General features: G+C 33.0%; 1 protein-coding gene across 1 annotated transcript; it reads left to right on the top strand.

The window, feature by feature from the left end:
- The first annotated feature begins 14,518 nt into the window (after nucleotides 1–14,518).
- On the top strand, nucleotides 14,519–16,415 carry LOC141648144 (CBL-interacting serine/threonine-protein kinase 25-like). The gene has a single exon (XM_074456628.1). The coding sequence runs from the start codon at nucleotides 14,876–14,878 to the stop codon at nucleotides 16,226–16,228; it is 1,353 nt and encodes a 450-aa protein (XP_074312729.1). The 5' UTR covers nucleotides 14,519–14,875; the 3' UTR covers nucleotides 16,229–16,415.
- The last annotated feature ends 7,464 nt before the right edge of the window (nucleotides 16,416–23,879 follow it).

Here is a 23,879-nt window from a genome sequence, read left to right as displayed (position 1 = left end):
TTTTCAATTAGGATTTTGATTTTTCATTGTCGAGATTGGTTGTTGGTGGTCGTCAGTTTCAACGGGGTGGTCGACAAGGAGGTGGGTGAGGGAAAGGACAGGTGGTGGTTGGCTTCGGGAGTCGGACACTGTGGCTACCAATCTGACTGTTGGTGTAAGGCAGCCGTCGACTGGGTGAGGGAGAGGATAGGCGGTGGTTGGCGTCGGAAGGGGTGCGAGAATGTGTTGTCAGCGCTGGGAGGGGGCGGGGGAGTGGTGGTCGGAGGGAAGGGTAAGGGTAGTCAGGGGTTGAAGATGATGGGAATGGGGAATTGTTACAGGTTTTTTTCTTTTTTTTGTTGGTCTCTCTCAGTGAGGGTGAAATGAAAGGGGTAAACTCGGGATAAGTGGGAAAAATGTGCGAGATTAAGTAAAATTGTGTGCGGGATTTAGCATGTCCCTTTATTTAAGAGATGAGAGCAACTCCCATAGCTAAGGTGTTAAGTAGCTAAGGGGCATGTGATTGTCTCTAGTGGAATGAATTAGATCATTAGAATGTTTAAAATGGCTTGATCCATTTCAGTGTTTGATTGAAAGATTTTGAAATGTAGTTGGATATCTAATGGATTTTAAGTTCATTCAAACTTTTTGAAAACTCATAAGCAACTTCACCTCTCCCCACTTAGATTCAACTTTCATCCCTCATGCTTATTATCGAAATGTACGAAACAAGTTTAAAAAAGTAAGGTATTTGAAATAATTTCTATTGTTTCTCCTTCAATTCTATTCCTAACTATTGAACCAAAGGATCCCTAAATGTATATGTATTGATGATGTATATGTAACTTAGGTAGCACTAAAACGGATACGGACACAACACGGACACGTGACACGATATCCCATAAAATTTAGGACACGGGACATTTTTTAAATTTAATAAACTATATATATCTTATCTTAATAAATACAAGAACATTTAACCCCTCCTCCTTCATCCACATCACCACATTCAACCTTTTTTTTTAAGAAAAAAAACAATAAAAGTGGGACCCACTACAAAGAATCTGAATTAATTTCTAAAAAAATCATTTTGTACGTAAATATTTACGCTTAGGTTTTATACGTAACTTAAGAATAGTTCCGTCTAAATTGTTACACAATAATAAATTACAATAACAACAATAATAATAAAGTACAATAATTTTTTTTATAATGAATTATACCGCAAGTGCTCATATCTGTGCAACCAGAAACGCGGACTAATCTTAGTGTTAAACAATTAAGCCGATAAATTGATCAGAAAAATAATCTCACTTATCCAATTAATCACACAAAATTTCAATTTAACTACATAATGTGAAACAATTAAAAAAATTAATATTTAATAAACAACTATGATGAATTCCGTCCGAGCGATATCATATGCTGGAGAAAGAAATCGCACATTAAAGAGAATATTAATTTGATCAAACTCATTCATCAAATTATTCTCTTAAATTAATAATTTAAACACCACATAAATTAATACACCATTGAAAATTATTAAAAAAAGTAAAAGATTTGCTAAACAAGAATCTCATGGATAGTGTCACTTGCATATTGTGAGAGGGCACTATCCGATTTCAGCTTGTGACGGATAGTACCCGTTTTCAATGAGAATTTGTGTATATGGAATTATTTAACAAACTATAACTTTAGAATATAATTTTATGGAATTCGGTTTTTAAATTTTTGCAATTTAGTCAAACAGTATCTAAAATAAGTTTAATAAGCAATCCCGTGCAATTTTGCACGGGTTAAAACTAGTTCTTTTTAATTATAAACATTCCGTATTTTTTTTAAAAAAAATACTAGTAGAAAAAACCCCTATCGTGACACAGTTATCGTGGCGGTTCTAACAAAACCGACGCAAAAGGCACAAAATAAAGGCGGGAACTTAATTTTTATGGTGAAGGAAGTTTATTGTGGCGGTTTAAATTAAGGACCGACGTAATAATAGAACCTTTTTATGGCGGTTTCAAATTAAAAACGCCACCATAATCTTTTATGGCGGTTTTATTAACAACCGACGTTATTAATGATGCTAAAGATAATGATAACTGATCAACATTTTAAAAAGAAAACGCCAGCGTATGTGTTTGTGGCGATTGTAATTACAACTTGACGCTAAAGATACTAAAAACCCTTTTGTATTCACGTAATTAATGGCATTACTCTTCATCTCCGTATAACTAATTCATTACAACTCCTCCAGCCTCTCTATCAGTCGCACCCTCTAAACCCTAACTCTCTCGACTACCGTTGTTTACTTCTCCATCAGCATCGACCACCACAACGTTTACTCTCCGTCTGCGTCAACGACCGAAATTCATCTTCCTTGGCAGCGTTCCTCCCGATTTTCAACAAGTTGTTTTCTTCTCCGTCCCTTTTTTTTCAATTTCGTTGTTGATTTCGTTACTGATTTGATTTATTTTCATTAATGTTATTTTTTGCTTAATTATTGATTGTGATTTGATGAAATTATTGAATTTTTGGGGGAAGGTGAAACCCTAATTTGGATGAATTCGGGTTTCGATTTAGGGTGAACCACTTGTTTAACTTGAAAAATTCGGGTCTTGTAATTGTTGATATCTTCTACTTAGTAATGTTATCTTGTGCATAGTTTGACTTAATGTCAATGCCGGTCGAAGTGTGATTAGAAGCATCAAGATAGCTCGTATATTTGATTTTGAGGAGTTCCCTATGAGAGATAAGGTACTCAATTTAATCCGGGTTATGAATAGCGTGGTTGCTGTCATAAGCGGATGTCATTTGCTATATGGATGCTTGTTAAAATTCAAATTCAGATTATATTTTTGGTTACAGGTCACCTTCATGTATTATACAGGCTGTCTGGAGGTCTTCAACGAAAGTTTTTCTGCTGTAAGTACCTTTTTCTTTATAAAGACAATATAGCTTCAATATCGAAATCAAATAATGCTTATTTGTATGATTGTATCTAACAGATGTTTGCAAAGTTTAGCAATATATTAATATACTATAGGAATCAAATAATGCTTATTTATATGACTGTCTTTGTATATATGGCGGCCAAACTAGCTCCGATTGGCTATGATATTCGAAGCTTAAAAGTTTGATGACCAGGTTTCTGTGGATAATGTGATTGAGGTTTATTTGACTGCTGACCTCATCAATGATTATGTTGATCAGAGCAGAGCTGCGACATTGTTGCTTTCAACATGATTTAAGGCTATTTTGTGGTGTGTCGAAATTCTGTTAAGCTCGAATGCACTCCACTTGTTTAATCTTTTTTTTGTTAGTCTGCTGGCCAATCACCAGTTTTGCATCAAACCATCTATGGGTTGATATAACGGTTTAACATAGTGTTACCAAAGTAGGGTTGCTGACAATCTTTCTGGTCTTGTTAATTATGGCCGTTATAACCAAGTAATTATGATACTCCATATAGAGTATAAATCTTCTCCATCTTGTTCTTTCTATTTCTTTTCATTTCTCAAATAGAATAATTTTAAAGGATTACTCTTTGACCCCATCAAACAAGTAACTGTTAGATCGTCCTGAAACTAAAGTTGTCCTGTGTTGTATTCCATTATTTAGATGATATTTTAACTTTGTTTTAACTGTGAAATGGAGCATACTGATGTATGTTTTACCATAGATTTCCTGTGCGGGTGAGACTTTAATTTTGTTTTAAGAGGAAATTGGAAGAATCAATTGCTCATTTACACTCCTTTTATTCCACTTAAGTAGAAATTCGTATCAAAATGTGGAATATGTGTTTCCATCATATCTAAGGCTTGTGACTTTAACTAGTTTGCTTAGTGTCGACTTTAATTATTTTGTCTTGGAGATAATGTTGTATACTATCTTGCTTTGTCTTGTCAGGACTAGAATTGCAGTTCTTCGAAAAATCGTGAAAAGCATCTCAAGAACATTAGTATGCTGCTGACCTACTCACCTACTGTACATATTTCATTAGTGTGTATATATTTGCTAAAACATTTTTATAAAGTTAGAGCATTAATTCATTTCGTGCTTTGATAATTTAGGCATAAAGCAAAGGAAACCAAGTAATATGGTGCATGAAGAAAATGATACGCAAGCTGAACTATGTCATGAGTTAAGTTCTCAACTTCTGGTCTCTCTTTTTTACCCTCTTTTAGCTTAATTAAGGTATAATTCTCCTATACCATGGAACTGTTGCCGAGTCGTGTTGTCGAGTCTTGACTGCAATGCTTCTTACAGTGTTGTACTATGATGCAGGTTGTTGTCTACAAAGCAACCATCAACTATCGACTGTTGTTTGATTCAACCCTATATTGTCTGATGATGCATGTCGCCTTCGTCATGTTGCTACTGTGTCGTCTGCATTATTTCAGCAATTGTAGGCTGCGGATTCTTTTTTTTTGCTAACTGGGTGTAGCTTGTAGGGTACATACATATCTTTTAATTGTTCAATTCAAGATCTAGTGATTATTTATACATTTAGATGTATAACGTTTGCCACATCGATGATATGAGAGGTTTTTGGTAATTGGTTGCATTCTTGTGTATGTATTGTTTATTCATTTCGATATCAAAATTTTGTCAAATTTATAGGATGTTTCTGAAGAAATTTAGGTAGCAATTTTTTTTTAAAAAAAAATATACCTATTTATGGTGGCGGTTCTCAAGTTAGAAACGCCACTATAGGTTTGCCTATTATGGCGATTCTTAAGTTAGAACCACCACAATAGATAAGCTATGGTGGCGGTTCGAAATTAGAACTATAACAATATATAAGGTATGGTGGCGGTTCTAAGTTAAAACGCGACAATAGAGATAAGTTATAGCGGCGGTTTAAACTTAAAACCGCCACTATATATAACATATGGTGGCGGTTCAGAAGTTAGAACAACCGTCGTAAAGTTTATACGACGCCGCGATATACGACGGACCCTAAATCTCTTAAAACCGCCACAAAAGGTAATTTAGAACCGCCACTGTAGGGGGTTTTTCTACTAGTGAAAGTATTTGATATTAAATTTAAATAATTAAAGGTAAAATTCGGCCTTGATTATAACTCATTTTCATTTCCCAGCTAAGCCCATATTTTAATGAATCTCTTTCGACGGGTCATTTTTCGTCTAAAGAACAACATTCACCCCAAATGATGTCCAAATACCAAGGACGCGCGTTGGACACGTGCCCAAAATGCCCAAATACCATAGACACGCGTCGGACGCGTGCCCAAATAAAAGTAGAAAGTTAGATACAACTTTATAGGTGTCCGACACGTTTAGGCGTGTATCCGACGAGTGTCGATGTCTGACACGGTGTCGGACACGAGACGGCTGAATAAGACAAGTGTTTGTTCTACCTAGTATGTAACATTAAGCGTTCTTAGATGAATGTTAATACATTTGTTAAACATTACGCGGAAATTGATGAAATGTTTTTAATTTATTTGTGTATAATGTGAACTGATTGTATGATTGTAAAATGGAAAAATAATATCTCGTAAACATTTATCAAATAAGGTGACTTATTAGAGAAAATACCAAACTTGGCCTGGAGTTTGAGGGTGAGAGATAATATAACGGGTGTTCTTATCTAACACAATAACTAAGAGGTTATTTTAATTAGAGGTATTATTGGTATCATTTACCAATTATACCAAAGGTTTATAAGAGAAATCGCAATGGTTTTTTTTTGTATTGAGTTTGTAAATAAAAACCTCTAAAAAAAAGTTTATCCCATTGCAGCAAAAAATTGTTCTTAAAGAAACAAACTTTGGGCCCCGTTGGGTACTAACTAAATTAAATAATCTATCTATATATAATAATAAAAAGGCAAACTAATCACTTACCTTTATGACACATCAACAATCCCCTATCTACTAAATGAATAGGCGAACCCTATCATTTTCCCGCCAAAAAGCATATTTTCAAAAAAGGAAACGAATAATAATTATGTTCATTCACTAAAAAAAGAAACTAACAATTATAATTTAATTCATTTACAGTATTATATTTTCATTAAATTAACCTTTTTATCAAATTATATTATTTTCACTTAATTCTAAAATATATTATTTTAATTAAAATAAAAAAATTGATATAAAACTATAAATTACTAAATCTTTTTTTAATCCTATTATTAGATGATGAGTTGACCATATTCTGTATAAAACGATCATTATTATTACTTTCGTGACAACGAAAATTGAAAAAAAAATATATAAATTGAAACTCATTAGTTTTATGCTAATTAAAAATTTGAAACTCTTAACTAATTTTCAGTTCTAATTTTTATTTATCAAGAAAAATATAATGATGACAAATGTAAATAATTATAAGGTATCAATATTATACTATAAATAATTTTATAAAAATATGGAACTTTAAATATCGTGCATATAATGCACGGGTCTAAATTAGTTTCAATTATCTACACAACCCTTCTCCACATCACCAAGTCATTTATTATTAATAATAGACAAAAAAAATAAAAAAGGAAAAAAACAAAGCACTAAATAACACCATAATTTTAGGTTGTCACAATGTTTGTTATTTAGAAAAAATAAAAAAGTAAGGTTTAAACAATTTGTAGAACTAAATACAGAGTCGAACACCACAAACATTAAAATTTTTTTTTTTTAACTTTAAAGTAAACTAAACACCTAAATAAAAACTAAACATCAAAGTAAATTCTAAATTTTAATTTTAAGATTTTATATTAAAATAAGTTATCTCGCAAAAAAAAATTGAACATATAAATAAGCTTTTACTATTTTATTGTTACAATATCATATTAATTTGATTGTGCAATATTGTTGTATAATTTGACCCGTTAGTTTCAATGAATTGGTTACATATAAAAAGAGCTTAAAAAATAAAAGAACATAGTTTTTTCATATAACATAGTAAATTAAAATACCATACTACAAGGATAACATAAAGAGCATCAAAGATACTCTTTTAAAACCATGTTATCCGATGAAATAACAACAATTATATTACAATGAAAAAAAATTAATAAAAAAAAATCACGGCCCACGATAAGTGGCGTTCATGTGAAACTGGCACGGTTACTAATGAAAATATATGAGAAACAAATTAAAAGTAAAAAATATAGGCCAACGGACTTCTCGTCTATTCAATTAACATGGTTAATTTTATATCACAATTCTCATGTGGTATTATGTCTACTTACCCTATTCATATAATATCTTAATTTATATAAAAATAGATATTAAAATGTTGTTATGCTACTCATCAAACTACATGAATTATAATTAAGATGAAAAAGATTTGTGTGTCAGTGTTAGCAATAAAAATATCAACATGTTTCATACTAATGACTAATGAGGTTACACTTATGCATAACCTTAAACAATTAATCTTAAACGCACCCGTGATTTTCACGGGTAGAAATAAAAGTTAATATTTCTTATGGAAGCATTGTGACTAAAATTTCTTAATTATTGAGATTGTCAAAAAAACGACATGGCATAGGAAAAACTTTATAAAAAGGTTTTTCCATTGCACTTGCCTAAGGTGTTTTAGTGCAATTATTGTGGATGGTCGTATTAGTATTTAATTCAAAACGGTTAGTTCGCCCTCCGTGGAATCCGCCACGGGAGGGGATGTGCACATTAAGGGACAGGGATTTGTTTTAGTCGCTCGTTGATGAGCTGGACTTGGTGGGATCGGCTACGGTCACCCACTGGCAGCGTGGATTACCTGTTGCGATGGGTAATCTGGCAGGGCTACACATTTCGGTGTGTAGTCGGTTACTATGTGAGGTCGGGAGACTGGGGAGTGTGGATGATCAGCTGGTTACCTTATTGCTTGCCTTACATTGTTTGAGTAATACTGACCCCGTTGTTGTTGTTTTGTAAAACTTGCGGTGATCCATTCGGGGATGGTGAGCAGTTGTCTTAGCAGGTACTGTTGAATGTGGCTGCTAGGATTGCAGGGATCGAGTCATCACGCTACCAGTCTAGAGATGCGGTGTCATGAGTGTTGTTGTATCTTTGGCGTAAAGAGTTTGTATCGAGTTGTGTTGTATGAGATATACTAATATTTTATAATTGTTCTTTTATTGTCTAATTTGATCTACTTCCTCGGAAAACCGATATGGTGACACCGTCATACACTGGGATGGTCCTTGGTAAGGCGTCCTGGTGTGCGGGGGTGTTACACATATCCTCTTGACGAATAAAAGGCGGATGAGCAAGCATAGGTGTGGTAGACGAGCTGTATTCAAGCATATTAAACCGGGTAAGACTATCGGAAACATATTTTTACTGATTGATATGGATATCGGATGATGTGGGCGTGACCTCCATACAAAGAAAGTAAGATAACAGACCAAATCCTTTAGCGAAAAACGGTGAGAGATGGATGTAGTTTGAGACGGTTGCATATCCTTAACAATAACTACATTCTTCCTCATATATTGTACAACTATTACAAATCTAATGAAGTTAGTGTTTATTTTTATTAAGGACTAAATTCTTTTGGGTTATATTTCAATACCAAAATTTAAATTTATAGTTGAGTTTATATATTTTTTCTTTGAGTTTCATTTTAATTTTTACACTCAATCTTATCTATATAAATTCAGAAGACAATACTCATTGTACAGCGCGCCACGTCATAAATGCATTTTTTTTCTTTTTTTTTTGGAAAATCCAGGTTATGGTGGGACCCATGAGTGTGCAACGTATTTAATTATTAAGATATCCGTCTTTTCAACATGCGATAAATTCCGTCTCGCAACAAATTATATAAAATCATCTTATGGAATACTTCTTCGAATTAATATTATGATAAAATTTTATACATTCCGTGTAAAGAAAATGCATAACATTTACGCAGAATTAATTACAAATGCGAGTAAATGTGATTAAATTACATAATTTTTAAAACAAAATTATACAATAAAATTACATAATTTCAGGAAGGAATTACAGTTATATACGGGATCGAACATACAACGAAAATGAATTACAAAAATGAATTACATGTATTTTTGTTAATATTATTGTACCACAAAATCATAACATAATTTTTTAAAAGTACAGGGTACAATTTTTTTTTTTCAAAAAACAATAATAACGGCATATGTACTTGGAATATAGAACTCGATCCGAACTATCACCACAAGACACCGAAATTGGTAGGTGACAATGATAGGTACAATAAAAATGCAAAAACAAATATACATAAAAAACATTAATTCTGGCCCAAATACATACCCGTGCAATTTTACACGGGTTTAAAACTAGTATATATGTAAAGGAGTTTAAACTTTACAATAAAATTCATAAACTTTACCATTAAAATCAAAAATTCCACTAAAACATTAAAATAAAATTACCGGCAATTATAATACAATTGGTGATATAATCCACCAACTTTAAAAATTCAATAGGTCTTGGTATATACGGGTGGGGCGAAGAAACGGGTAAAGACCTCTAATAAAATGGGTAGGGAGGACAAGGTGGGGCACCCCCATGTGTTTTCCACTTTATGGCAAATGGATATTTTGTGAGAGAAAATGGTATCCGTCTATACATATAGACGAATAGTGTCCATCTATAATGAGAATTTGTGTTAAAAATTGAACACAATAATAATCAACCAAGCACCAGCTCCCGAATGTGTTAGGAGATATGCTCCCCAGTCCCCACAATGTAATTATTCTCATAATATATTCCTTTATCACCATCAAACCACCTATTTGGCTGTTTGTATGATTATTACGGGCATTAGGAATAGACAAACCCCAAATGAAGTTTGTCTAATACCACATCACTCAACATATAAACTTCTCTAACAACAAACCTTAATACAATAATAGACAAACCTCTTAAATATAGACAAACCTCATAAAAGTATATTATATAGGGTCCACTATCACTCACAACCAAAAACACAAATCCTTATACAAAATTGTAATCATTCTCATCTATGAACCTTAACTCTCATTCCCAACAATAGAGAAGTTTGTCAACAAACCTTTGTTGACAAATCTCTATTGTTGATGCCCTTACGGAGTATGTTTTTCAAATCATATGAAAAAAAATTCTTATCAATTTCACAAAAATAAAGTACTATAGGAATATAATCGTAACTCTTGACGGATAAATGAACATGCCCCGTTTTGGCACGACACTTCAGGTAGCTTATTTGACCAAAGTAGCTTATTTGACCAAAATTTCAGCTACCTAATTTTTTTGCAAGTGTTTGGCAAACAGCTTATTTGGTCAAATAAGGTACCTTGGAATGAAATGCTACCTCAGGTAGCATTTGAGAAATCAGGTACCTGAAATGACTTATTTTTCCATTTTGTAGCCCTTTATTCTATAATATTAAATAATCTTCATATCCTTTTACGTCATTTAACCAAAATCAGCTACCTTTTCAGCTAGTTTGTCAAACACATTTTTATATAATCAGTTATCTTATCAGCTCCTAATTTTCAGTTACCTTATCAATTATCTTTTCAGATTTCAGTTAACTTTTCAGTTTTTAACTACTTTTTCAGGTAATTTTGCCAAATAAAACCTAACACTTGCCGAATTGTTGTTATTTTATATACAAGGACAACCACCTATTTCCAGACATAAGAACAGGAAATAGTACATACACAACTATTCTTGTACACGGTATTAGATTTTTTTTAAGAGTTGTACTCAGCATTAGATTGTTGTACACAAATGTTATTATCAAATTAAATGATGTTTACGTCAAGTTACGTTGTATTTAATTTTAGCTCATTTTTATTATGTTCAGCTCAGTTTTATTTAGTTTAGTTCAATTTTGCTGAATTAAATTCAAATTAGCTTAAAAAAGTTGAAAAGAATATGGCCTAAAACCTAACCAAATATTAGAACTAAGGTGTTGTTTGACCCGGTTTTAGGAGTGTGTTTCCACTGAATAAGCACAAGTTAGGCTAAACAATCAATTTTGGAGAAGTTAAAACAACTTCTTTTAAGTCCTTAAAGTCAATTTTGAGAAATAGAAGTAGTTGTTTGGACATACTTTTGTAAAAGCGGTTTCCTATAAAATTAATATGTTTGGTCTAACTACTTTCATCCAGTTTTTTTTTTTTTTTTTCTGTAAAAAGTAGAATTAGGTGTTGTTTGGTCTTGCTTGTGTAAAATAACTTTTTTTTTTTTCTAAAAAGAGTTTATTTATAAGTTACTTTTTTGAAAAAATGTAGTTGTTTGGCCATACTTTTGTAAAAACTCCTTCTTATAAAACTTATATGTTTGGCCTGACTACTTCCATCCAGATTGTTTTTGCTTTATTTATTAATCACGTTTATTGACAATTATTCTCTCGGTCTCATTCATTTGTTTACCTTTTATATTCTTTGTCAGATATTTAAATTAACGGTAAATAAATCATTGGGATGGAGGGAGTATAAGATCGTAGAAGTAAAATTGTAGCAGTAAAAAATTAGTTGGAGTAGACGATTAATTACATGTTACTTTGATGGGTACAAGTGAGAGAAGCAAATAATTGAGAGAAGAGAGAAAATGAAGCACACCATAATACAACATATTGTATAATGGTTCGTTGAAGGCCAAAAAAAATGCACAAAATAATTAGGTGTTTAACACTTTTTGTGAAAAGTAGAATGAGAAGTAGAAAATATCTACTTCTATTTTTGGGGTTAATAATCAGTTTTTAACTTTTTAAAAGTAGTTTTTCATATCCCTAATTTAGAGTGTTTGGACTTTGGCCTTACTATTGCTTTTTAAGTTAGAAAATCACTTTTAAAGCTTAGTCAAATTGTACCTTAGAAGCAGAAAATACCTACTTCTACTTTTGGGGGTTAATAATCAGTTTTCAACTTTTTAAAAGTAGCTTAAAACTCTTAATTTACGGTGTTTGGTCAAGCTACTAATTTTTCAGCTACAAAAACACTTCTAAGACCATCCCCAAGCAAGGTCAATTGCTTGGTTATGGTTATTGACTTAATTAAGCTAATTAATTGGTGACCAAATGTGTTAATTTGTGACCAAATACAATAAAAGGTCAATTTGTGCCCATACTTGAACAAAATTGACCACTTTTGTGACCTCATATGTGCCCAAATTCTATTGGTCGAACAATTAAAAAATAATAAAATTCATATAAAAAGAGAATGTGAAAAATGATTGGGAATGTTGTAAGGTGGAAAATAATTGGGATGATAACATAGGTTGTGACCATCTGCTTGGGAGGGTAAATGTAGGTCAAGATCAATAAAGTGAGATTAAGAATAAAACCGGGTCGTGACCTAATTAGCGCGACCATTACTTGGGGATGGTCTAAAGCTTGGCCGTTTGAGATTTGGATCATCTCCATTTCCTTTCTCTCCATTTCCTCTCACAATCTATTTTAATAAATTACCCCTTTTACTCTCATTTTTCCTTCTTTTTTTTGCGTAAATTGAGAATCGTTAGATGTTGCCAAGATGCGATCCGGACCATTAATAGGAACTTGCCTCTCCATTTATTTTTAGGAAATGGAGAGAAATTGGGCTCCTTAATTTAGTGCTTCTAACTTTTACTTTTATTTTAAATATTTTTAAGGGTTATTTCATAGAAATAATCCAAACTATACCTCATCTTTTTATATTAATCCATACTACCGTTTAACCGTGAAAAATCCGAACTATTCCATCATTTATCTTTTAATGAACTTGTAGAAGGGAGACCTAAAGAACCGGTTCCCTTAATTTATGATCTTGAAATCAGTCCCTCTCTCATGAGTCTAAACAAAAACAAAATCCCTGTACCTCCTTCCTTAATTAAATTAAAACAAATCCCTCCTAAATGTTTCCCACTTCACAACATCTTCATCAAGAATTGACAAATCTTTCTTAATTCATTCAATTACCATCCATGGCAACCCCTCTAAACAGCCCAAAAGAGAAGCAAGGTATTAATCATCATCATCATCATCATTTATCGTCTTTGGAGCTGCTAAACGGTCATACATCGTCAAGGAGTTGACTCGATTTATATCAATGGTTGTACCGGATCCGAACAATAAAGGTGGGTATGTATAATGTGTATTCATCAGCAAACACCAAGTTTGCAGGAGTACATGCTAAGCTTGAATTTCTCCTTAAATGGTCTTGAAAATGGGTACTCCGTATAACATATTCCAAGTGCAACAACAAGGATATATAGAGAACCCGTCAGACAACCCGTCAAACACTCGCAGTTAATTAAAAGATTTTTCCGGGGGTTTCATAAATTGTTGTCTTAAATTGTTTAATTAGGTTTTTCTGAATTTTTCTATTATAGTGTTTTTGGTTTTTTTTTTTTGCTAAAATTTGAGATTATAGTGTGGGTATTCCTCAAATTCGAGATTACAGTATTTGATTTGTTTAAGTCTTGGGTAATTAGGTTTTTTCTGCATTTTTGATGAAGTTTGGTTTTGTTTTTAATTTGGGGAATGTTAAACACAGAGGAAGAAGAAGAACAAAAAAAAATGGGGTTCATGGCCTTGTGACCTGAAAGGTTACTTGTTGTAGTAGGTAAAAAATTGGCTCGGTTCATTAGAAGATAAATGAGGTAATAGTTTAGATTTTTCTCAGTTAAACTTTAGTATGGATTAATATGAGAAGGAGAGGTATAGTTTGGATTATTCCCATGAAATAACCCTATTTTTAATGCATAAATGACAAATTGTATGTTGTAAACATGTCAAAAAATAAAATGAAATTAATACTTATTAATTCATTTTTTTCATTCTTTGCAAATCGAGACCCATCTTGATATACTTTTCAACAAAAAATTTCATTTTTCATCCACTTACGTAAAAATTCTTTTTGAGAAGTCGTTTTTTTTGTAAAATGTTAGGCCAAACACAAACAGTTTTATCAAGAAGTAGCTTATTGAAAAACTCGTTTTTAAAAGCAAAAACGGTTTTCCTAAAGCGAGGCCAAACATGCTCTAACTATTTTAAATAGTGAAAATGCACATGGTGCTCTCGAGGTTTGCCATTTTGCACGAAATAGCCAAATGTTGTATTCGGAAAACTTTAAGAGGCCATAACTCGTGTTTATGAGATCTGAATGTGACGATTTTTTTCCCAAATCGACCATCTTTTCGAGAACTAAGATTTGGGAAAAAAAATTGTCATATTTGGATCTTGTGGCTAGGAGTTTGTGTATGTCAAACTTTTTTTGACCGAACAAACTTTGAGTGGCCATATGTCTTGGTCACGAGTTTCAAGCTCGGAATTTTTATTTTCAAATCGTAGTTCTCGAAAAGACGATTTATATGAAAAAAAAAAAATTTGTCACATTTCAATCTTGTAAGCACGAGTTATGGCTTTTTAAAGTTTTTCGGAACAAAAATTTGATTATTTCGCGTAAAATGACAAACCTCAAATACAACGGGCGCATTTTTGTTTTAAATATTGCTCCTCCTTGGTAAAATACTAGCTATTATTGCTAAATATTGGACCATGCATACACATCAACCAAACATTTCAACAAGAAGCCACCATCACAAGCGACAATATAATGCCCATCACGAACCCTATAATAATTGGAGCCTCTAAATTATAAGTGTACCAAACTAATTGGTCATTTTAATCTTCTCAAGTCATTCTTACATACAATTGTAGCCCCAAGATATTTAGGGTCCTTCCCTTTGTTCGCCAATGGTCTTTGTTCGCCAATGGTTTTCCTCCAACACTCCACTTTAATTTTTTATTAACATCCTTAATCACATCTTGTCTTCAATAATCAATCCAATCATAATTTACAATTATCACTTACTTCCCTTTATAATCACCCACTTATTCAAAAGTAACTACTACTCAATTGCACTAGCTCCCTAGAGAAAACCTAAAATTTCTTATATTTTTGATATTATATGTCATATATTATGGATAAAAATAATATTTTTGAATGTGAAAGCCAAACTCCTAGGGCTAGGAACATAATATTTGGCAAGTATGAGATTGGGAGGCTACTAGGCCAAGGTAAATTTGCTAAGGTGTACTATGGCAAAAACATAGTCACAAGCGAAAGCGTTGCAATTAAAATCATCAGCAAAGAACAGGTGAAAAAAGCTGGGATGATGGAACAAATTGAACGAGAAATCTCTATTATGAGATTGGTTCGTCATCCCAACGTGGTGGAGCTCAAAGAAGTTATGGCTTCTAAGGGATGGATATACTTCGTCATGGAATATGTCAAGGGAGGTGAATTATTCACTAAGATATCGAGTGGCAATCTTAAGGAACATTTTTCACGTAAGTATTTCCAACAACTTATTAGTGCCATAGACTATTGCCATAGTCGAGGTGTGTCACATCGTGACCTTAAGCCTGAAAACCTTCTCCTAGACGAAAATGAAAACCTGAAGGTCTCGGATTTTGGCCTCTCGGCCTTACCAGAGCATCTAAGGAAAGATGGTATGTTACATACTCAATGTGGGACACCAGCATATGTCGCGCCAGAAGTGCTTAGGAAAAAAGGTTATGATGGTTCAAAAGTCGATATTTGGTCGTGTGGGGTAATACTATATGCTTTATTGGCAGGGTATTTACCTTTCCAAGAAGATAATATTATGAAGATGTATAGTAAGGTTTTCAAAGAAGAGTATAGTTTTCCACCATGGTTTCCAATTGAAGCTAAGAAACTTGTTTCTAAGCTTTTAGTTGTTGATCCTAACAAAAGATTATCCATTCAAGGAATCATGAGACAATCATGGTTTCGAAAGGAGTTAAAACCGTGTTTATCATTCACAAAACTATCAAATGAATTCCTTGATCAACAAGAAAAACCTAAACTATCATCACCTAGATTTTACAATGCATTCGAGCTCATATCATCAATGTCATCCGGGTTTGATTTATCGAGTTTATTCGAAAACAAAGAGAAATCAGGGTCAATGTTCACATCAAAATGCTCTGCCTCAACTATATTGTCTAAGCTAGAAGAAGTGGCCAAGAAATTGAATTTTCAAGTTAGTAGTAAGGACTTTAAGTTGAAGATACAAGGACGGAGCGAAGGGCGGAAAGGGAAGTTGTCAGTGACAGCTGACGTATCCGAGGTGGCGGCCGAGGTGGCCGTGGTGGAGTTCTCCAAGAGTTCAGGGGATACACTTGAGTACGTCAAGTTTTGTGAGGAAGATGTAAGGCCAGCCCTTAAGGATATTGTTTGGAGTTGGCAAGGGGAGAACGATTGCCGACTTAATTCTAATATCGACCGTAATCGCTAGGAAATAGACGTGTAGTATAGTATTATCGGGATTCGGGACCAAGGGAGTATGTAAATATTTTCACAATTTTCGCCTTTGTCTTAGACGTGTCCGTTTCTTATTTGTGTAAAATTGATGGACCGTTGAGATAAAAGTTATGTTATGTGTAACCTCTTTCATGAATGAAAAAATAGCTTTTGAATTTCAATATATCGGTTATTCAAATTCTTTTTCTTAATATCTGTTAGAGAAGTTACTCGAATATAAGAAAAATAAAATTATATCGTAGATTGTATAAATAACTGGTGTAAGAAGTTGTGCTCTTTTACAAAGTTAATAACGGAATTGAGCTCTTTTAGAGCTTGATCACAGTACAACTTAGTAAAAAAAGTTTAAATTATTTCACCGGTTATATACAGTATCAGAACCCAAAATTTTTAATTAAGATGATTCTTAAACAATTAGCATAATTTGTTGAATATGTCATGGTTAATCATTGAATAGTTTACATAATTATAATATATAATATGGCTTTTATGTATAGACCATATCTTTTAAGTCTTTTCTAAACAACTTATTAGTGGTAGGGTTCTTATATGTCTAAAATGCATGTATTTTGATGCTTTGGGCCCTTCACTAATTAACAACAAAAAAAAAAGTTAAGGTTGTTGCGAACTTGCCATCATTTGAAATTAAAATAAAACTTAAATAATCAACAATTTTGTACGGAATAATTGTTATGGCCAGCTGTGGTGGTGTACGAGTGAGAGCTCACAAATAATTTTTTAAACACAAATTCTCATTATAGACGGACACTATCCGTCTATACGTATAGACGGATACCATTTTCCCTTACAAAATACCCATTTGCCATAAAGTGGGAAGCACATGGGGGGTGCCCCACCTTGTCCCCCCTACCCATTTTATTAGAGGTCTTTACCCGTCTGTTCGCCCCACCCGTCTATACCAAGACCTATTGTTTTTTAAATTTGTAGGTCACCCAACTTACCATTAAAAATTATTGCGCCATATTATTAAACAGAGTAATTCATTAACCATTTGTTGTTCGTCTATTATTTTAGAGAAAATTATGCATCATTACATGTTGCGGGTTTGAATATACGTAAGTCGTAAGGTATATTAACTTCTTTAACTTGTCAATTGCCATATGTAACACTTCTATAGTTCTATATACTCTTACGTAAGGAGTAACGAAAATGGTGAGGTATAGTACTCCGTACATGCATTTCTTTACCAAATAGAGGGAGAAAGGATCGGGTCAAGTTCAAGTCTCAATAAGTATGAAGTTGATTTAAAAAATTAATTTCCACACACTTACTCGGTCTAAAAGATCAAAATGTTGTTTCTATTCGTTTTATCTTCAGTATAAAATAGAAACTCAAAGTTAAGAATTGTTCGATTCGTTAATTTCTTTTAGACTTTTATTTTTCAATCATAATAAATAAAATAAGAAAGATCTAAAATCAAGAATATACCATCATAAATATCAGAAAATATATTAAAATTTGCAGTTGCATCCAGACAAACATTTTTCAATCTGAGATGTACAAAGCTCCAACTCGACTTGAATTATTATGTCACACTCATCTAGAGTTCTAGACAATGTCCATGTACTCAGAATCATCCCGAATTGACTTTGATTCTCTATCAAAATTATGGAGCAAGTTCCGCTTGTATACAAACATATACATCCCAATCCATTAGAGATGCTAGACGATAATACCATTAGAAAGAAAGCGACTTCTTGCGTCATGTTATTTCTGACTTAATTTCAACTCATTTCAATTCAACTCAGCTCTATTCAATTTAGTTCAGTTAAATTCAGTTTCATTCAATTCAGTTCAGTTCAGTTCAGTTCAGCTCAGCTGTTCACAAATTAACTCCTACTTTAACTTTATTCAGTTCAGCTCAATTCAGTTTACCTTTTATCAACCGAAAAAAATAGAGCTGCGGTTATAACAGAAATGGTTGTCTTTAATAAAGAAATACTCCCTCCTATTCCAGATAACCGTCCCATTGTGAATATGGCACAAGAATTAAGAAAGTGAGTTTAGACCACACAAAACGGACAATGGGACAGTTATGTGAATAGACGGAAATGAAACTGAATTTGGACCACACAACACTTACCAAAAATGAACAATGAGACATTATTGTGAATAGACGAAAATGGACAATGAGACTGTTATTTAGAATAGGAGGGAGTAATAGATTAATAGCCATCCAAATTGACAGGAACAAAATAATGGACATCCATGTGAGCTTAATCAATGAAATGATGCCATTTGTTAAAAATGGACCTCACCTTACTAGATATTCTTATGGGGCAAGTTATAGCATCGTGTGATTGAGATGGAATGCCAAAGACAGTGGAAATTGACTAATTGAGGTTGGAGACGTTCAAGTTGTTTCAATTTCATTGGAGCCACGTAATTTCTGTATGTTAATTTTGGAATATTGCAAGGAGGTCTAGGTCTCTTCCTATTATTTTGGACCAACATGGTTACCACAGCTAGGGAAAGCCGAGTAAGAGCGCTTATTTTCGTTGATAGATAAAAAATTTTGAGCTTTTAGTTACAACTTTTTAACTTTTTTTGAGTTTCCTTTAAGCTATAACTTGTTCGCTTCATCCTCGTTGGGTTTAATTTCTGACTCTGATACAAGTTGGCTACGGGTCAATGAAGGAACGAGTTCGTTGAAAGTCGGAAATCAATTTAATTATTCTCGAGAATGATTAAATGTATTTCGAACTTTCGTTAAACGAGTGAGCTTCATTGGATGATAATAAAGGGATCAATTGGTCTCCCTTGTGACGGGTTACCATTTGTGGCGGATATTTTGTGAGATAAAATGGTAACAAAATGGGTTAGTGGAGAAAGAGGACCACATGAATAGTGTTGCAGAGAGAGAAAAAGTGAGTACATTGTGAGGTAAAATGGTATCCGTCACAAGCTTGTGACGGATATGTCATGTCTTCAATGAGAATTTGTGTAAAGGGATTGATTATTCTATTTAGTTCACTAGCTTTATGGTATTTTATGTAGGATTTAATTGCTATAATTAGAAGCCTTAATTAGCTAGTTTATTATCATAATTAGGGAGATGTGAAGAGGCCTAAACGACTGTGTTGCTAGGCTATTTATAGCCATGGATTATTTGTATTTTGGAGACACATAAGTAAAAAAGAAAAGAAATCAAATTGTTTCAATTGCTACGTTAGTTTAACGTTCGATTGTTCTTGAATTGACGCGTTCGGTTCACCCTTGTTATTGTTTGACGCGTTTTCAAACTTTAACCCGACTCCGCCATTGATGGTTATATGGGGATTAATTTCTCAATTATATTTTTGTTTAGACCAGTAGCAGAGCTAGAAATTCATCCCAGTGGGAGCGAAAAAATTTCGCAGGGTCAAATAGGTTTAAGAGAAACTCGAAAATTTTGGAAAATTTCCTACTAAAAACTTTGAAATTTCTAACAGCCAGCGAGTGCGAACCGCGAACACCCCTGCTAAACCCCTAGATTCACTACTAATTTAGACATGATTTTTAATGGAGTACGGTAGTGGATTTTCATGTTATTTAGGGATTATCACTACAAAAGGTAGAATCTTTTCTTTGAAATTTGTTACTTACATTTTGTTGATTGATTTACACTTATTTTTGTTAAAAAAAGGTATACGATAAACAAAAAAAAATTGAGGCGTTCCACATTATTTTACATGATCACATCACAAAGACTTACTCGGAAACAGAAACGTAAACAATGGGCTGAGATTTGAGAAACTTGAAAAGAAAGATATCAAGCATTAAACAAAATTGATGGAAATAAAGTACGCGTGAAAATGTTTTTGGCCGACCTTCATAGTCTTGGGAGTCTTTACTAAGTTTGGTGATGAGAGTACGGCCGACCTCCATAGTCTTCACTCTTTATTAAGTTAGATGATGAGACTATGAGACTCAACACTCAGTATGTACGTAGTTTACAAATACTTCCTCGGTACCCTTTTATATACTATAATTAGTCTCATTGTAGACGGTTATATCCATCTAAAGATGTAGACGGGTGAAATATATCACCACTTTCATAATAAGACAACCCTCATCATCCCACTTGTTGTTTGTCTTATTATAAAAGTGGTGACATATTTGACCTGTTTACAACTTTAGACGGATAGTGTCCGTCTCAAGTGAGATTTTGTGTTTTACATAATATTTGTAATTTTTCATGAGTATCCTTGTACTTTCTCAAATTCTAACATGTACCCTGAATTTTTAAGAAACATCTCATATATACCCCTAATCTTCCATACTCAAAGTATTCAAATTTGAGTTTGTTAAAGGTAACATATTGTCACAAAAACTTGTACATTCATGAATAAATAAGCTTTGTATTGATGGGTTTACGTATTTTGTATGTGTAATCAACCAAAATCGCCTAAATACAGTATTTAAAATTGTTAAATTTTACAGTATTTAGGGTATTTGTAGGATAATTTATTGAGTTTAGGGGTATCTTGTGTGATATTAAAAAAAACGAGGGTATATCGTAGAATCTGTAAAAACACGGGGGTAAATCATAGAAAAACTCTTTTTTTATTATAAAATGTTTATTAACGTGACTCTTTCAGTAACGATGAAAGATCATCTTTATAAGTGTCCATAAAATATAATAGTACGAGTCCTTTGGAAAAGCAGCTCAAGAGTAAATCCGTGAGGGCATTGCCTAAGGCGGATAAATATCATACTATTATGGACATCACCAGTACAACATGACCCTTCAAAAAGTATCAATGCTTCCGCACAACAAGTAGGGGTGTTCATTGGTCCGGGACCGGACCGGATCGGACCGGACCAAACTCTCTGGACCGAAGACCAAAGAAGGGTTAAGAGGTGGACCGAGGACCGGACCATATTAATATTGGTCCGGTCTGGACTATAAAAACACGTGGACCGGATCGGACCGGACCAAATGGACCAAATATTATTGTCATTGACATGTTTTAGCATATAAAACTAGAACTCGAGAAGTTCGTAACGATCAAACTAAACAACATTATTTTCTTACTAGATTTAACTACATAATTACACATCTTATAATACGTGTAAACAAAGTAGAAAATAAAATCAATAATATTACAAATTTAAAAATTCTTTTATTACATAACTTCGGTCCATTGTCCGGCCCGCGGTCTATTCGGTTTGGTCCAGGACCGGACCGAAGACCAAAGTAGAGTAAATAGGTGGACCGTGGACCGGACCAAACAAAATTCGGTCCGGTCTGGTCCGGACCAAATGGTCCGATTCGGTCTGGTCTTTGGTCCGGACCACTGAGTGAACAGCTCTAACAACAAGTGGTATCAGAGCCCAAGTCGGACATCACCAGTACAACAAGACCCAACAAAAAGTAGCAATGCTTTCGCACAAAAAGTGGTATTAGAGCCAAAGGTCCGACTTGGGCTAGTCCAAGAAAAAGCATCGAGTCAAAACTTGAAGGTGACGTACATTGGCAGGCGTGGAACTCCTAATAAAAGCTCGAAGGAAAACTAATATGTTCGCGAAAGGCAACATGGGTCTCACAACGATGAGACAGGTCGTCCAAAAGAACACTGTCAACGATCCGGTGTGAAGGGCCTATCCTTAATGGAGGCAACAAAAAGCATTCATTGTAAGTCCAAAGACGGTCGGGGAGGCGCGCTGAAGCACTAGATGTGAACCCAGTGTAGACAAAATAGACCCTCTCCATTTCTCCTCTTCATTTCCTCTCACAAAACATTATTATATTATATGTTCCAATCCATTCATTTAGCTTTTTATTTCCAAATAAATCTACAAAGACTATAACCATTCGATCGAGCACAGATTTAATCCGGACCGTTAAGAAGTAATGAACCTCTATTTATTTTTGCGAAATGGAGTATATTGGAAGCAAGGAGGACTAGTTGTGTGCTGTCGTCAAATTTCTGGGCCTATGCCCACAACAAAAAGTTCCAGGAGCTATGTCCAATACGCTAAAGCCTACATCTATTTTAATTAGTTTTGTCCAAGGCCCAAAACGGGTGAGAGACTACTCCAAAGCCCAGGTGATCAGCTCCAAATGACCGGCCCAGTATTTCTACAACCCGACGGAATATATATCAGTGATTCAAGGAGATCAAATCAATACTATATATTAAATCCAGAAACCAAGGGACTTCAATGTAATTAAAGAAAGTTATACAAATTAATTATACTATATAGTTTTAAATCACTAGGACCGTGTGATGGACCCGATTAAGGGATCTAAATGCAAATATTATATAGTTTGGGTTAAAATTAAATTATATAGAAGTTTGGTAATTTTCCTAAACATTTGTAAAAGACTAAAACAAGGTCAATTTCCTTAAAATACAATAATTAATTAAGATGGTCAATTTCCTTAAAATAAAATAATTAATTAAGATGGTCAATTTCAAGGAGACTAAAAGAAAGAAGATACTTGGCAATTTTCCTAAATATTTATAGAAGACTAGAAGATGGTCAATTTCTTTAAAATAAAATAATTAATTAGTATAAACATGCACACTTATGCTATTAATTATTATCATCATAAAATTATATATTAAATTTAAAATCTATGCAATTTTATTAAACTTTATAGTTTATTAGATGTATAGATATCAATACTATATATTAAATCCAGAAACCAAGGGACTTCAATGTAATTAAAGAAAGTTATACAAATTAATTATACTATATAGTTTTAAATCACTAGCACCGTGTGATTGACCCAATTAAGGGATCTAAATGCAAATACTATATAGTTTGGGTTAAAATTAAATTATATAGAAACTTGGTAATTTTCCTAAACATTTGTAAGAGACTAAAACATGGCCAATTTTCTTAAAATAAAATAATTAATTGAGATGGGCAGTTTCCTTAAAATAAATAATTAATTAAGATGGTCAATTTCAAGGAGACTAAAACAAATAAGATGCTTGGTAATTTTCCTAAATATTTATAGAAGACTAGAATACGGTAAATTTCTTTAAAATAAAATAATTAATTACTATAAACATGCACACTTATGATATTAATTATTATCATCATAAAATTATATATTAAATTTAAAATCTATGCAATTTTATTAAACTTTATAGTTTATTAAATGTATAGAGATGTTAATTATTAAACATACAAAAATATAATATAAGTAGGTTATAAATAATTCAAGTTAGATTCCATAATATATAATATTACATAATTCTTTCGATTTGATTTAATGCATATATGTAATATATTTATATATAAATATATAATCCTCTTAAAATTGCATGCCTAAGTAGTAAAAGTAATTTCGTCAGTAAAGAAAAGAATTGTAGTATTGTAGTAACATTGGATATAGTTAATGATAGTAATCCCTCATTTGAATAGTAAAAGTGATAGAAACAACAAACGAGAGTAGTGAAATAATCAATATTAATGCGGCAATAGTGAAAGTAACAATAATTACGACGGGAGTAGTGAAATTATCAATATTAATGCGGCAGTAGTGACAGTAACAATAATTATGGCGGGAGTAGTGAAAGTAACAATGATTACGGACAAGTAGTGAAATGTTATTACTATTGTTTCATTAATAAGAGTAAAATATTAATAGCGGGAGCAGTGAATTT

This window comes from Silene latifolia, chromosome 3 (assembly GCF_048544455.1).
Source record: "Silene latifolia isolate original U9 population chromosome 3, ASM4854445v1, whole genome shotgun sequence".
Classification (NCBI taxonomy): Eukaryota; Viridiplantae; Streptophyta; class Magnoliopsida; order Caryophyllales; family Caryophyllaceae; genus Silene; species Silene latifolia.
This window is presented reverse-complemented; position numbering and strand designations above follow the sequence as displayed.

What these genes read in the sequence shown, in the direction of transcription:
- LOC141648144 (XM_074456628.1), top strand. Translation starts at nt 14,876, where the DNA reads ATGTCATATATTATGGATAAAAATAATATTTTTGAATGTGAAAGCCAA.